This window comes from Plutella xylostella, chromosome 8 (assembly GCF_932276165.1).
Source record: "Plutella xylostella chromosome 8, ilPluXylo3.1, whole genome shotgun sequence".
NCBI lineage: Eukaryota > Metazoa > Arthropoda > Insecta > Lepidoptera > Plutellidae > Plutella > Plutella xylostella.
This window is the reverse complement of record NC_063988.1, coordinates 5,966,038-5,982,033: the sequence shown is the minus strand read 5'-3', so window position 1 is coordinate 5,982,033 and position 15,996 is coordinate 5,966,038. Positions and strand designations below refer to the sequence as shown.

The 15,996-nt window shown below is 42.4% G+C and overlaps 2 protein-coding genes across 2 annotated transcripts in view; one reads left to right on the top strand and one right to left on the bottom strand.

The window, feature by feature from the left end:
* Positions 1-873: 873 nt before the first annotated feature.
* LOC105393315 (serine/arginine repetitive matrix protein 2) overlaps positions 874-15,996 on the bottom strand; it is a 65,056-nt gene continuing 49,933 nt past the window's right edge. Inside the window, exons 6-11 of the mRNA XM_048622554.1 lie at positions 14,251-14,403; positions 12,554-12,655; positions 11,286-11,436; positions 11,000-11,086; positions 5,741-6,914; positions 874-2,489 (exon numbers count right to left, since the gene is read on the bottom strand). Of these exons, the coding sequence (XP_048478511.1) occupies positions 1,316-2,489; positions 5,741-6,914; positions 11,000-11,086; positions 11,286-11,436; positions 12,554-12,655; positions 14,251-14,403 (2,841 nt within the window). The 3' untranslated portion in view covers positions 874-1,315. The remainder of the gene's footprint in view (positions 2,490-5,740; positions 6,915-10,999; positions 11,087-11,285; positions 11,437-12,553; positions 12,656-14,250; positions 14,404-15,996) is intronic.
* Positions 15,031-15,956, top strand: LOC105393311 (N-terminal Xaa-Pro-Lys N-methyltransferase 1). Its single transcript, XM_011565047.3, has one exon. It carries the CDS (start codon positions 15,101-15,103, stop codon positions 15,764-15,766), a length of 666 nt encoding a protein of 221 aa, XP_011563349.3. The 5' UTR covers positions 15,031-15,100; the 3' UTR covers positions 15,767-15,956.

Sequence of the window (15,996 nt, the reverse complement as noted above, 5' to 3'; positions counted from 1 at the left end):
TATTTAGTTGTCTTAAACCATAGACAATGACTCGTATTTTATACAGTCCGACAACGCTAACTTTGCAACAGAAACAGGTTTCAACGGTTTCTAGTTTCAACACAATTAGTAGATGCTTACCTAACTACATCTATAGTATAATTAGTGGGAGTGCGAGTTTTCAAACCGTTCGATAAGCGGCGAGTAAAGGAACGTGAATTTGTATGGCACGGGAGAGACGCCACCTAGCGGTAAGTAGCTGTACTAGCTCCGTGTCATACAACTTTGCGTTAGGTTTCACTGCTCGATCGGTAATGAAAAACCTACACTAAGCCCTCAGCATCATCGGCCCAGTCCTCTGCCTTCCAAACCATGCAGCCACTACCGACAAGATTGCCGTTTACCCGGTCTGTGGTCCAGCAAGCCGGAGCGAGCTTACGTTTGCCTATTTGTCGCTAAATTATACAATATGCCCAGAACTTGGACTCTATTAGAGAACTCGTTCACCCTACCAGTATTTGGATCTTATAATTATATAACAGGATGTTGCAAAAGCGGTATTAGTATTACTAAGCCGAAAGGGGTTGACTCAGGAGGTGATTCAACTCAACAAATTTTGTTCTAGCTTACGACTTTTTACAACTTTTGCTACTCCTGTTTCACTTCAGCAGATTTATATTTTAGTTCACTTGCCGTAAGAGCGGAACCTGTATTTTGATGCGATCTTTCATATTATGAAATGAGCATATAGGTAGTATAGGTATAACTACAATACAATACACCCACCAGCTAGCTAGCTACCTAGTGCATTAGTCTATGACCTAGGTAAGCAGGTAGGTATCTATATCAAACAATTTATACTTATTTACGTAGGTAAATGAAACAATACAATAGTGCGTATTATTAAATACTTTTATTTTTTATATGAATGTATATTTTAATATTACAAAAGATTAGGTATTACCTACAATAAATTCTTAGTAATGATACAACATTTAAAATATTGTCTTTATTTATTTGATCCATGCGAACTTATTCTATCACATGGGTTCTATAACTAAGGAGATACAATTTCTCAAAATATTACAGTCAGTGGACGGAATTAATTGTCGTAATTCAATAATTAGTAAAGCTATGACTTTTTACATTTTAATATTAATTTACAAATTAACACAAGTGTTAATAAATGAAATTAATTATACCTAGTTAGATAATTTTATAACTATCTAAAGCATTATAGAGTGTTTCAGTCTGCATAACTATGACTCTGTTCAATTTTATAATTCGATAATAGAAAATATGGCAATGTGCGAAAATTTAATTAAATTATATTTCATTAATAATCTCTAATTTTCTCCATCACTCGGTAGTTACTGCTTCTCTTTTCTGTGTACCCATTCCGTGGTTCATACCCAAGCGGGGAAGCGCGAATGCCAGTGTCCACGTACTTCAAACTGGGCACGCCGTCTTTGTAGCCGCGACTCTTGGTCACAGAGTTGACTTCTCTGGACTCGATGATCTCCTTGCCCCGGCCGTCCCTCGTGGGCACGATCTTCTTGCTGACGGTCTCCACGGTGTCGGTCACGCTCGGCCGCTCCGGGTCCCCCGACCTGGTGGTATACCTGTAGGTCTCCGAGTAGTTGTCACTGCTGTTGCTCCCTCGCCGAATGGCCGGCGACTTCAGACGCGATTCTAGGCGGGACACAAATGGACTAGTATCACGGTTTAGCGACTCGGTTTTGTAAAGAGTCTTCCTCTCTTCGGAGGGCCTGTCTTTGAATCCTGGCGACGGAGTGCCGTACCTAGAGGAGAGCCTACTGCCGTCGGATTCGTCATCGGCGTGAAGCGTGTGGTACAGTTCCGGTGCTCTTTCACGAAGACCTTTCATGAAGATCTTCTTCTTGTCCGTGTCATCGTGTTTGCTGTACCCGTTGGAGTGTCCGTTGGTCACTGGAGTGGTCTTTCCGTACCGAGCTCCGAACAGACCGTCGCGTCTGCGCTCCGTCTCACGGGAGACTGCGTCAGCCAGATCCCGTTGACTTCGGTTGATTATGGAGACGATGCCCGGACTCTTTAATTGTTCTGGGGTCTCGTCCAGACGGCTGAGGTGGGGGTTGGATTTATACATGGTGGAGTAGTTGCGGCTCATTCCTGACACGTAACGCGGGTGCACCTCGGCTTCAGGTGCGCCCATAGCAAAGCTCTTGCTCCTGTTGAGGACCTTGTAGGTCCGGGCCGGCTTGGTAGGTCCGGGCGGGTGTCCGTTGATCTTTCCTTCTGGTGTGCTGGTGCCGTGGTGAGACACGTTGATGGCACTGTTTGAGCGCTTGCTGGGCGTGAGGCGGTGCCAGTACTTGTTGGAGCTGGGCTTCTCTGCCTTCTCCTTGCGGTCGTGCAGCTTCCTCGGCAGGGTCTGGGCGCTCCTGCTGTATTCCTCTTCGATCTCTCCGTTCGGGTTCAGGCGGCTGGTCGAGTGGCTGAACCGACCGAGAGTGTTGGAGAACTGGCCGCTGGAATGCGAAAGAAACTGATTTATAATACTTGTTATATGTTTTTTTGGTTGGTTTTTTGCAATGGTAATAGAGATCTATAGATGAGAAGTTTGTGAGGATATGAGATATGCCCACGTAGGCTCATTGTTAAGGCTCCTTACGTGACAAAAACTGGTACCTATTCTCGTATTATAGTAATTGGATATAATGAGGGATCTCCTCCTACACATTCTGCTTGTGCTTTGTTTACCGGTTCAGACGGTTGTATACCTATTTATGTACCTACCCACTTATAATTGGAGTAGTTTAAGTAGTAGTGTCCGTTTAGTTTACCTACGCCTAATGCGTCGTGGTCGTGACTATGTGATTTTAATTGACTTACAAATTGCTATGCTAAGATTTCCACGTGTTAGAAATTTGCATTCGTCTTTGCATGCATCATTATCATTACCGTAAGATTTAACATGGGAAAACCCTTACACCCTTTATGTGTACCTTTAAATATATCATTTAAAATTTGGTATCAAAGTTTAGTCTACTATAATAATAATAATATGTGGGGACATCTCACACACGGCCATCCGACCCCAAGCTAGGCAGAACCTGTGTTATGGGTATCGGACAGCTGATATATCTACACAAATACATAGATAGATACATACTAAATATAAATATCAACACCCAAGACCCGAGAACAAATATCTGTGTTTAAACAAATATCTGCCCCAGCCGGGAATCGAACCCGGGACCTTCGGCTCAGTAGTCAGCGTCACTAGCCACTACGCCATTCGGTCGTCCTACTTACATAAGTAATTATAAATTATTGGGATAGCTTAGATGGTTTACACAGAAGTACCTGAGTAGCTACATATTTATCTATCGGTATCTGCACGGAGCGTAAAGAATAAACAATATGAAAACTTCAATTTTCATTACCTAAGCTACGGTTGGTCTTAACTCTTACTAATCCAGCTCGTAAACCGGAATAATAATTTGAAACACCTGTTTTACAAATATTTCCGCACCATGAATGAATCATTTTGTCACCGACATTGCCAATCTGTTTGATTCGACGAATGAGATAACTGACTCACTGTTAGGCCCGGGTCTCCTATTTACTCCGTAGGTCGCGTCAAGTGTCACCGCCGTAGGCCGCGTCACGATACTCATAACATCTACGCGCCAACGTCGGCGTGTGAGGGAGACCGCATCAGTACATTTCTATAGTGAGCATTGTGACGCGGCCTACGGCGTGACGCTGGACGCGAACTACGGCGTAAATAGGAGACCAAGGCCTTAGTTTCACACATGAGAACGTCAACTTTTGAGTAGGTACTTAAGTAAAGAATACAGCGCTGTGATTGTCTGAACTGTCGCTGACTAGTACTTAAGTTCATGCTTAGGTGTATTTAAAGTTTGTCAAGTGAGAACCTGGGTCTGACTCACGGCGTGTGCTCAATAAGGTTCGCTTTTTAAAAACCTCATTTAACCGTAATTGGCGCTTGCATGGTCAGCCATACATTTTTTATAAGGCTTGACATGCCGGAACGCATTACTGAGGGGCTTGATTGATCGTTGACAAGGAAAATATCATTCACGTATGTAACCTTAGTACTTTAAAGGCTGTAGGTTGGTATGTGATTTAAATAAATATGAGAGGTCTATTTCTGATAACTTGGGTTTTATCATATATTTACAGATAATTAAAGTAAAGACGGGTAGATATACATATACATATAGGTATATAATCGGTAAAGTACTTATAGTATTTTGATTACACACAAGAGTCATTAATCGGGAGACCCATATAGACATGATGAACAAAAGTAAAAGTTAGTTTTCATTGATCACGCATTATCTATTCTTCTTTATGGGCTAACTTCTGTTTACGGCAGTTTACTAATTAATTAGACATCTTATTTTGGTTCGTTGTGCCAAACGTTGTAAGTTGGCCGATGACCGTGCCTATTATCTCATTACGCAAGAAACACAGCGGGGTCCTTTTATAAATCTGGGCAAATCTCCATATTTGGCAAACATGGGCTCAGCCTTCAACTATGAAATTTACTGCTTTTTCGATCCAACTGCGTTTTACTTTTACCGTTAACTGACTCGTACCTTTGGTTCTAGGATAGCATACCAAAGTTAGAGGAAGGTAGCATTTTCAGTGATATAAGATTTATACATGGGAGCTTTGGCTGAAAATTGTCTATGAGAAATCTGAATTTCAGCAGCATTGGAATTTTCCTTATTTTTCATAAGTACTTAAGTTTTGTATCTTCTCTTGACTAAATTATTTATACATGAATCATTAATACCTACCTAGTTTTACTATGAGAACAAAACGAAGTTAATTGCTTACAATGTACAGTATTATACCTAAGTAATTAATATCCAATCAACTAATCAATAAATAAAGTGAACCGCAGAATCTTTGTTGCGGCAAAACAAAGGTTAGAAGCAAGGATATCAAGTTTCCTTCATCTGTATCAGATTGTGATTATGTACCTAAGTAGCTGAGTATATAGTATATACTTAGCTTGGTATTTACCTTATCTAACCAAGTCTACGTTCATTGATGCAGTCTAAAATAATGCACTTTTTAAACCTAGTTCCATTCCACTAAACCTTTAATCAAATATTGGAGTAATTCTGACAAGTGAATTAAATAAGAAATTTTAGTAGGTACTTAAGTAATAAAGTTAAATCTACTCAAACAGACGCTTGTAACTTAGCTTGTTAAGGAAACTTTAGTTAGATTTTGGTTAGGTTTAAAGTTAAGAGCTCGTTAGAGACTGTAAACTTAATATAATAAGACAATACCTAAGTTGGTATCTACTTCTTCTTTTTTGTACTTCATAAAATACTTATTTATCTATGTACTTAAGTACTGAGGTATTATTGAGATGATGTTTCTGGCTGGCTTTTATATCGGTATTGTACCTAAATAGCCCTGGGCCGTCTCCGTAACAATATGATAATTTGCAAACAAGCAGCATTATTTTTTATGAGAACCATAATTATCTAATGTGGGCGAAGTTTCATATTAGTTCAAGTTTCTATTTAAGGGATCTGATTGATTATCCATAAAATACTGACAAAAAATACCTACTTTTTCATATTTTAGATAAGAAGATATGTATATCTGGGCAAGTATTTAATTGTATATCTACCTATTAATGAAACATTAATTAATGGTTTAATTCCAACGCTAGTTAGAAATGTCATGGGAAGGAAACTGTCATTGTGTGTTACAGAATGTGACTTACCGGTCTCTGTGGTCGCGGGCGTCGGAGGCGGCGGCGCGCCTCGCACTGGCCTCGTACTTGTGCTCGCGGCCGTAGATGCTGGGCCCCAGCGGGTCCTCGCCCAGGTAGTAGCGGGTGGCGGGGGCGGGGGCGGGCGGCGCCGGCTCGCCGTAGCCGCGGTACGTGCGCGCCGCCTCGCCCGGCGACGGCGAGCGGGAGCTCCGCCAGCGCGCGCGCCGCTCCGCCGAGGCCGAGCGGATCTTGCCCACCAGCTTCCTGATCGAGTTCCCTATCGCCGAGCCCATCGACTTGCGCGCCGGCGACGCGCGCCGCCCGCTCTCCGCCGCGAAACGCGTTTTCTGGTGCTGCTTGCGGTCGTCGCGGCGGCGCGGCGGCGGCGTGCGGTCGCGGTCCGAGCTCCCGCGGCGCTCCCGCGGCGGCGAGTAGTCCGGCGGCGGCTCGGCGGCGCCCTCGTCGCGGCTGTCCCGCGAGCGCCCCGAGTTCTCGTTCCGGGACGAGCTCCGGTAGCCGCTGTCGTAGCGGTGCTCCTCGGACAGGCGCTGCTTGAGGTGCCGCTTGCGCTCGGGCGCGACGGGCGGCCGGTAGTCGTCCTCCACGGAAGGCTCGCGGAAGGAGCGGTCGGTCTCGAGCGGGCGGAAGGGCGAGCCGCGCGGCGGGCTGTGCATGGTGGACGACGACACGTAGGCGGAGTCGTCGCGCGAGGGCGGCGCGCGGCGGCCGGCCGGGCCCAGCCGGGACGAGGGCGTGAGCCGGTCCGGGCTGCCGTAGGGCGAGCGCGCGGCGGGCGGCGAGGGCGAGGCGCTGCGCGGCTCCGGCATCCTGGGCTTGCTGGCGCGGCGCTGCGACCAGTCCGCGACGCCCTTGAAGTAGGCGCCGGAGCGGGCGGCGGGCTCGCCGGGCGGCGTGGAGGACTTGGTCTTGCGCAGCGCGCGGTCCGCGTACACGGGCGGCGGCGGCGCGGGGGACGAGGTCTTGCCGTAGTAGCCCTCGTCGTCCACGGGCTTGGTCTTCACGTAGAAGGGCTCGGGGCGGCGCGCGAGCTCGTCGGCGATGGAGTCGTGCGAGGAGCGGGACTCGCTGCCGAAGTGGCTCTCCAGCCACTTGGAGGTCTCCTTCTTGCGGGTCTCCTCCTCGATGTCGAAGTCGAGCGGTCGCTTGTAGTCCTTGTCCGCGTCTGCAACACGCAGGTGTGAGCGGCGGGCGCGCGGCGCGGACTGGCCGGCTCGAGGCATCCTCGCCGCGCGCCGCACATGGCGTAATCGCTCAGTCAATAAGTTGGCCAAACTACCGAAGGTCAATGTGATTCCGACAATAAGTTTCTTTACTTAACTGCTGTCGGTAGTGAGACAATTTATTCACTGAATTATTTACGTTACATAATACTAGAACTAGGTACATAGGTCAATAGACTACACGGATCGTTAGCGTTAGTTTTTTCTGAAATTTGCAGTTTACTAGTGTACATCATCATACATCACACGTCACATAAAAAATCGGCAAGAATCCGTATCCTCCCTGATTTCTATTTTCTAAGTACCTAGGTCATTTCCGTTAATCCACTACGTTTACCTTCAATCGAACAGCACAAATTATGAAACTCCCTAAGTACCGGTTTCCATAACTTTCCCTAAGTCTGATCAAATATAGATTTTGGGTAATATTATAAGGTCCCACGGTAAGTGTCTTTCATCAGTGATGTGACAGGTTGGACAAGTGTTACGACACTTCGACTAAAGTTTGTCGATCGCGACAAGGTCTCTCGGCAAAGCAATTAAACGTTGTTTAAGTTTAACGTATGGCCTAGTTGATTGCATTTTAAACGAAGGCGAAACCTGAATCAACGTATAGTGACATTTGCCTTTTTGTAGTTGATTAACATCTGTCTTGATCTGCCTCAATTTATGGGCCGTAAAGTTATTAAAAGTTGATTAATGTAAGATGAAATCCACGATTTAACGATCGATGAAATACGATAATATGCATATAGCGAAGCTTTGACGTACCTATAGGGCTATAAACTATTAATTATGAGGCTGCATGGGTGCAGCATCAGTAGTTTAGTACCACTTATTGGGATGCTTGGATTCTTTGGATTCGTTATTTTGATTCGGCTTGTAAAACCTGGAACTACCCATCTTAGTATACTTTAAGGAAATAAAAAGAGTACCTACCTAAGTAGCAAGGTAGGTACACAATATAAAACGTAATGAAATCGCCATGGCGCTGCGTAGTGGTCGACCTCTGGAGGCGCGTGGGACCGCTGGCTGCCCATATCTGGCAGATGGACATAAGCGTTAAATTGCCCACTTCATATACCTAGGTACCTTGGGCAGGGCCTTGGCGCTTCAAGAGTATATTTGACTACAAGCTCTCCAGTAATGCTCAATGGGACGTGAAGTGATGTAAGTATTGTAGAGAGTGGAGTAATAGTCAGTCCTTTTGAAAAAAAATTAAGCCTTTAATGGAGGTAAGTAGGATATGACGACTTGTAGTAGAGCCCTTACTTTATTCTTAACAAATAAAATTGATTGATACATTATGAAAATTTCAGTGGTTCCAAAAAATATTTAATTAATTCACGCTGAAACTACTAAGCTCGTTTGAGTACAGCAACATTTCAAAGGTACCAAACATAGACATTTCCAGGTTTTCCAAGTTAAGTTTCACTTGTGGTCAAGTGTCGTATAAAAACAATAGCCTGTTAGTTGTACAGTGCCTGTATGAGAGAGAAACTCGGTGACGCATCGAACCTGCATGCGATTGTAGGTCAGCTGTTTATGGAATATTTAATGTGGTGTCTTCTTGTTCTTGATGACCGTAAATAAGTAAATTAATCTCTACATTATTAGATATAAAAGACTAATGTAAGTTGCTTTCAGGGTATTCCGAAATTTTTACACAGTGTAGGCCTGAACCCGCCATAGATTTAATTACTCTGCTAAGATAATTAAATATGGGTACCTACCTACTGGTTGTTAACTCCGTTTGTTCATCTTTAATTGATTATTTAAAAAAAAAATTAACTTATCGACTATTTTCAATTTAGTACCTATACTTAACAATAATGTGCAGATAAGATTGTGATATCGTATGAACAATGCTGATTGAAACTTAATGTTATGGGACGAATACTGATTTGAGTATAAGAGCGTACTCTACCCTATTGTTACTGATGTAGGTACTCAGAACTTAATAAAATATTTAAGAGATAAGCCAACTTATTAACTTACATTAATGTCTCGTCACAGTAATAGCATGTGGGTAGCAAAATTTCCGTAGACAGGTATGCTCTTAACACTTTGATAATGAAGCAATAAACCTTTAGTAAACAAAATAAATGATTTCATGACTGCCGAATAGCGAAACAATAGGGTAGTCAAATTTGTAATCAACCAGCTGACCCACCGCGAGCTTATTTATTAAATGTGAATGTTATTATTTTTCTCTGTTGTTGTCAACAGAGAAAAGACAAAGTCAATGCGAGTAATGACTGCGGACCGTACTCCATTTAAAATCAACGGCCAACCAATTGAAGATGTTGACACTTTCACCTACCTGGGAAGCAAAATGACACCAAATGGTGGAACTGACGAGGATATCGGCAACCGCATTAACAAAGCCCGTGGAGCTTTTGCCATGTTAAGCCCAGTGTGGAGGTCTTCCGCATTCCGTCTCCAAACCAAGATCCGCCTGTTCAACGCGTGCGTAAAGACCGTTCTCCTCTACGGTTGCGAAACTTGGAAGAAAACGGTTCAAACCACGAACAAGCTACAGGTTTTCGTAAACAGATGCTTACGCAATATCCTAGGGATCCGTTGGTTTGACTTTGTCTCCAACGAGGAACTTTGGCGCAGAACACATCAAAAACCTGTAGCAGAAACCGTAAAAGAACGCAAATGGAGATGGATAGGACACGTTCTCAGGCGTACTGAAGACGTCCCAAAGGAAGCGCTAACATGGCACCCCGAGGGCGGTAAACGAAGACTCGGCAGACCGCGAGAGACATGGCAGCGCTCTGTGAACAAGGAAATGGGCCAGGCGGGGATGTCTTGGGCGGATGTCTCTGAGCTGGCCCAAGATCGTAAAGAATGGCGGCGCTTCACTTCGGCCCTTTGCTCCCCAGCGGAGATTGGGAATAAGTAAGTAAGTAAGTAAGTAAGTTATTATTTTATTTTGTAATTTTTGCATGGTTAAATTTTATTGACATAATAATTAGCTAATAATGTATTTTTCGTATTTTAAATAATTTTTAATTCAATTCATATTGATATATTAAAAAAATGTACACCCTTTAGGGTAGAATATAGTTTTAAGCAACATGTACCTATTATAACACCATACCTACACCTATATTCAACAAATAAATAATTTTGATTTTAAACTCCATACCAAATTTCGTTAAAGTCGGTGCAGCCGTTTTGACGTGAAGAGGTAACAAACATACACACACTCAGAAACTTTCGCCTTTATAATTTTAAAGTGGCAGAGTGGGATACTCAAACTAATATTGTCAAATTCAAAGCATTTGCGATCTCAATACCGATAGCTCCTTCCGCTAACGCCAATAACAAGGCCTATTTCATATCCCCATAAAGGGTAGTGTTTATGCGAAAATAAATTATTTCGCGACAACCAGCTACCTTAAAAGTACAATGTGAATAAATTACAAGTTCCGTGGGCTGACACGGAACGACAGGCTGACAAGGCCGACAAAACTCTGAAGCGGTCACAATGTTGCCAACATTAACATAATGGCGGCGACAATATTGTCGAGGACCTTATGATCGTTTAAAATATGGGATATTTTTGTTAGATTAGGCTGACCGAGGTTATAGTATTGTTTCAGGAATTGTCGGTTCTGCTGAGATAGTAAATATTAATAGAAATTGAACTAGGTACATGAATGATGATAATAATTAAACATATTAAATATAAAATCTCAAAGCAAGCAGTGTACGCCCCTAGGTTATTATTAAATACTTAAGGTACTTGTTTAGAAAAGTTTCATGTAGAGATTGTAGAGAAATCGTAGTGGACTAACGGAACAACCAATTATTTTAATAAAACATGAAAAAAACAATGCATTTCATTATCCACCCCCTAGAAATATTTCATATAATTAGTCATCAAGTATATAGGTAAAAACATAATTATTAATATAATATTATTAAAATAATTATAAAAAAGTAGAGCCTCTCTAAGATAAAATATTTGCGCCATCTATTATTGAGTAGCGGAACTATACAGTAATAAACTTACCAGCATGACGTAGGCGGCGCTGCCGTCGCATTCGCACGGACAAACTATCCCAATCCTCGTCCATTATTGGCTGCCCTTCTCTTTCAGCTACGACAAAAATATTTTACATATAATTATCTAGGAGCAATAAATGCAAAATCTGTTACTCACTACTAAACAGTCAAGAAAATAAAAATCATCTAAACCATTCTAAACTTTAGTTACCAAAACCACCACTAGATAGCGCTAGCAGTAACTTAGAGCCAAACTTTTTGCAACAAACACCCAATTTATCCCACAATCCCACCTTCTTCGGTCCGTGTCCTGGAGTGCAGGTGCGTGGCGACGCGGCGGCCGCCCGCCATGTGGTCGGTGGTCCGTTCCAGCTCCACGTGCTTGCGGCGCTCGCGCCCGCTGCGCTCCTCCACCGCGCTCTTGTCACTCGCTAGGGATCCCGCCTAGGATTGAGATGAAAAACTAAATTATCGTATAAAATGTGTAAACATATTGAACTGGACTAAGACTGGACAAAAAAACTCATATGAGTATGAATAAGTAACTAAGAGTTTTTATTTTTATTACACTGTTCATGAAATTTTGTAAAATTACAGCTAACCTACAGCAATTTGTAAAATTGAGTTTAATTATAGTTACAGTATCTATATCGATCCCGCTATGTATCTATATGTATATTAGTGTATATGTGTTTTCAGAAAGTTCTATTGTTATGTATAGTGTATAGTACATCATAAGCGTCTGTATATATATAAATTTGTAAATTTGAATAGTCTACACACATTTAATAAAATTCCCATAAAAATATACCTCCTCAAAGAAAACAGAATTTGTGGCCCAGAAATTTTAGTTCTTTACTACATACTGCATAACCATGAGACGTATGAAACAATTTTTCTTTTAGTAGTACCTACAATACGTTCAACTAAAAGTAGCATAACATTCGGCGACTTTCCCCACGTAGTGGCAATAATTGGGCAAGGGAATAGGCACCAGCGTTATTAGCTGAGATCTGTCGCGGTCTGAGCCGCAATCATCTCGACGTGATAGGTTGCGACCGCACGATGGCTTGAGGAACCCTTGAACTGGATTTGGAATCATGCTGAGTATAGGTGGTACTAGTGCAAGTGGGTTCTTGTCTAAGCAAGAACATATTTTCAGAATTTTCCAAGAATACCTGACAACCATCGTGGGTATATAGAGGTGTTTTCATACAAGTTACGCCAGAAGGGCTAACGGGGCTCATTTAAGACGTGACAAAAGTTTTTCATCGCGCTCACTCACATCGCGCAGACTTAAGAGCGAGCGCGACGGAGAGCGTTTGTCACGTCTTAATCGCGCCCCGTACTAGCCCTTCAGATTTGACCCTAGCGATGCTGCTTAAGCTCAAATTTTTCCAGAGTCGGTTAGATCGTAACCAGGGAATGGTTGATCAATTATACGTCATCTACATATTAAATTCTTGACAGATACCTATGTCAAAAACCCACTATGGCGAAATTGGCACTCCGGATTGTTCTTGTTCAATGGTGGTAACCCTACTGTAGGTGCTTATATTACCTCGTCGTCCGGCAGCTCCTGGTCGCCCAACAGCTCCTGTTCCTTGGTGTGTCTGCGCTCCGTCACCAGCGTGCCGTCCGCCCGCAGCGCGCGGAGCTCCTCCTGAATAATACATTTTGTATTAGCTGGGGTAAAAGAGTTCGTGGTGACAAGCGTAGAGTGGGACGACATCTAGCTGTCCATATCGATGATTAAAGACAGGAGGGTCACTCTGTACTGACGAAAAATTAACAAACGAGAGCTGTCGTGCAATCGGCACGTTTAATACAACGAGATCGAGTCGTGGCTCGCCACAGGTTGTGGCGCCCCATAGGAGAAGCCATAATACAGGATTTTATTTCACCCAAAATACCATCGTACTAATTCTTAGGAAAATGTATCTGCTTCGACACCTCCTTTTAATTATTTAATTAATCATGTCACTTTTAAATACTTATGACAGAATAATGTTTATTTCTGCATTTCCAGCACAAGCAGACATTAAAAGTAAGCAGCTAGTGGTATCTTAAAGTAACGTTAGAAAATATACAGAAGCAGAGAAGCCGTTAACAGCTACAAAAGGAAGCAGTTAAAAGAGGAGTGACAATATAAATTTGACTGATGTTTACGACCGTTGAGACTTACAAAATTCCACATCATTACCTACTGACTAGCGCAAAGACTTCCTAGAACATGATTCAAGTAAAGATTTCACCATAAATCTTCACGTTTAATGCCAAGTACATAGTAACGATTGTTCAAGTTTATTCATTGTCTCATTTCACACCATGCATTGTCTTTTATTTAATTCTCTCAGCTCATTTGAGAGTGGTGATGAATCTAGGGCTTTTTGTTGCCTACGTGGAAGTGTGGAAGCGACCGAAGAAAATTAAGATCACATTTCATTTTCACACAGTTTAAATTATCGCTTGCTCGTGAGGCAGAGCCATTAAGTGAGTAAATATGATTATCATACATACACAATTGTAATAACATTAGCATATCTTTCTATGAGACTAGTTTTATATTTCATGATCAATTTGAGAACATTGTTACATAATTATATGCAAGATTGTATTTATTAGACCTTTCGATCGTATTTAGCTGACGACACATACAATTTATTAAATTAAGTATTCTTACTTAGGTGCGTTTAAATTGTCTAGCAAAATGCATGAATACATAAATAACTTAGATGGATTTGGTCAGGTTTAACAGCTTCTCTGCTTTTTCCCATGTACACTTTGTTGAACGCAATACGAGATTTTTAGTACTGCTGCGTTCATTATTGTTCGATACCGAACGAACACTTTTAATATTTGTAGGTGGGTAGATTGAAATCAGTCTACTCCTCTTGTATCAACATGTCAGTCGTTGTCGGTCTTAATCATTGTGATTCGGAGCGGTCGTAATTATTGGACTTTGGCAAATTTTAATATCCGTTAAATATTACAAGCTGCCATTGTAGCTCTAATTCTAATGAGGCATTATATTTCTTTACTTTATGACAGACAAAGTGAATTTTGTGAGTGAACATCAAGATTCCTTCGGATTTCCCCCCGCTGAGTCCTAACTGGAACTTGCCTAAGTAAGTATGTATTTATCTATTCTTATTATATTTATCTAACAAGTATGGATAAACAACAACCATACACGGGGCCACAAGCATCCTAAGCACACTACTTCCTAAGCCACCCGTAGCGGGTCATGTTGCGTACCGTATCATCAGTGTCAACAGTGGTCTTGTAAGCGACGGTGTCCCTCACTACAGTGGGTCCGCGCGGCAACAGCGCCAGGCGGCTCTCCGTCTCCGCCCTCAGCGCATCCCGGATGTCGTCCGAGGCTGTCTCGTTCACGGCTGTGATCAGGGCCTGGAACAATTAGGGAAAATTTTGGTTAGGATGGTCTTGTTGTTTTTTGTACAGCTAGAAATACTGGATAAATGAGGCACAGGACCGTGGGACTTGGCATAAGATGGAGGGGGCCTATATAATACCCTGCAGTGGGCAGACATGAAAGATAAGAAATAAGGAAGCCCGTTGGAATAGTTTGTTAATGGGGTAGGAACTAGGCATGATTGTATAGTGCATCCAGTGTGCATCATGTTGATTCTGAAGGTATCAGGGTCAGGTATACGGCTGTTGATTTTAAGCATTTAGCTTTTAGATTATGTAAAGTCTACTTTACATTACGTGGCTTTTATTACAACAAAATCGTTTCCGAGGTGTATCTATTATATACCCTGCAATGTACGCTAATTACTCTGGCAGGAAGCTGCTGCTGTAACTATAGGCAGAGCAAAGTGTCGCCTGCTCTTCCTTTCTCTGAATAATAACAGGCTGCTCTTGCTGTAAACATTATTTTCCTCTCGTGCGGTTTTCCTAACAATTAACTGTTATCTAACCTGTTTATGCAGAACTCATGAAGAATGTTACTTTTAAAAATATACACACATAGTGTTCTTTTCTCTATGTATACACATACAAAGCAAAGACAAGATAAGATGTCAATGACACTGTCAGTTTATTAAATTGTACAAAAATATTTACTTTTATAAAAATAGTAACCATGTCTAAAATCGAATCAAACTTTTACAAAGCGGCCGCAAAATACTGGGCTACAATTCCCGCAACCATCGACGGCGTCCTGGGCGGGTTCGGCCATATCTCAAATGCCGATATTAAAGGATCTAAAGCTTTCATAGAAGACCTGTTTGCCCAGGGGAAGGGTACAGCTAAAGCCCGTGCCCTAGATTGTGGTGCGGGCATCGGCAGGGTCTCCACGCAACTCCTGATGCCGATCTTTGAAAAAGTCGATCTTGTAGAACAGGACACGAAGTTTGCACTCTCAGCTAAAGCGGAGTTCGGTGACGATAATCCAAAATTAGGAAAAATATACGTCGAAGGCGTCCAGAACTTCAAACCGGAGCACCAGTATGACCTTGTTTGGTGCCAATGGATAACTGGACACCTGAAGGATTACGATCTAATTGACTTCTTGAAGATTCTCAAAGGAGCTCTTACAGCCAATGGTGTTATTGTGATCAAGGATAATGTGACAAGTGAGAAGACTATTGAATATGATGAGGAAGACTCATCTGTGACGCGGCCGTTGCTTCTCTTTGAGACTATCTTTAAGGAAGCTAAACTGAAAGTAATATCCCAGCGCATTCAGGACGAGTTTCCTCAAGAGATTCATCCAGTATTCATGTTTGCTTTGGCTCCGTCTGAATAGTAAAAAGTAATACAATCGACACAACATATTTCAGCATCTATAGAAGGTAAATTGTGCTGGATATTAATGAAGTGAGGCCAGTCGTGAGGGCGTCCCACTACAAAGCAAGCGATCAAACTAACTCAAAGTTGCAAGCATTTGCAAGTGCATTCACCGATTCCCTTTCGAGAATTACAAAATTATTACATCACTATCGCATTATTGAATTCGTTGCGCATGTGTTCCACAAA

Excerpts from the sequence above, each read along its gene's own strand:
- LOC105393311 (XM_011565047.3), top strand. The coding sequence starts at position 15,101 with ATGTCTAAAATCGAATCAAACTTTTACAAAGCGGCCGCAAAATACTGG.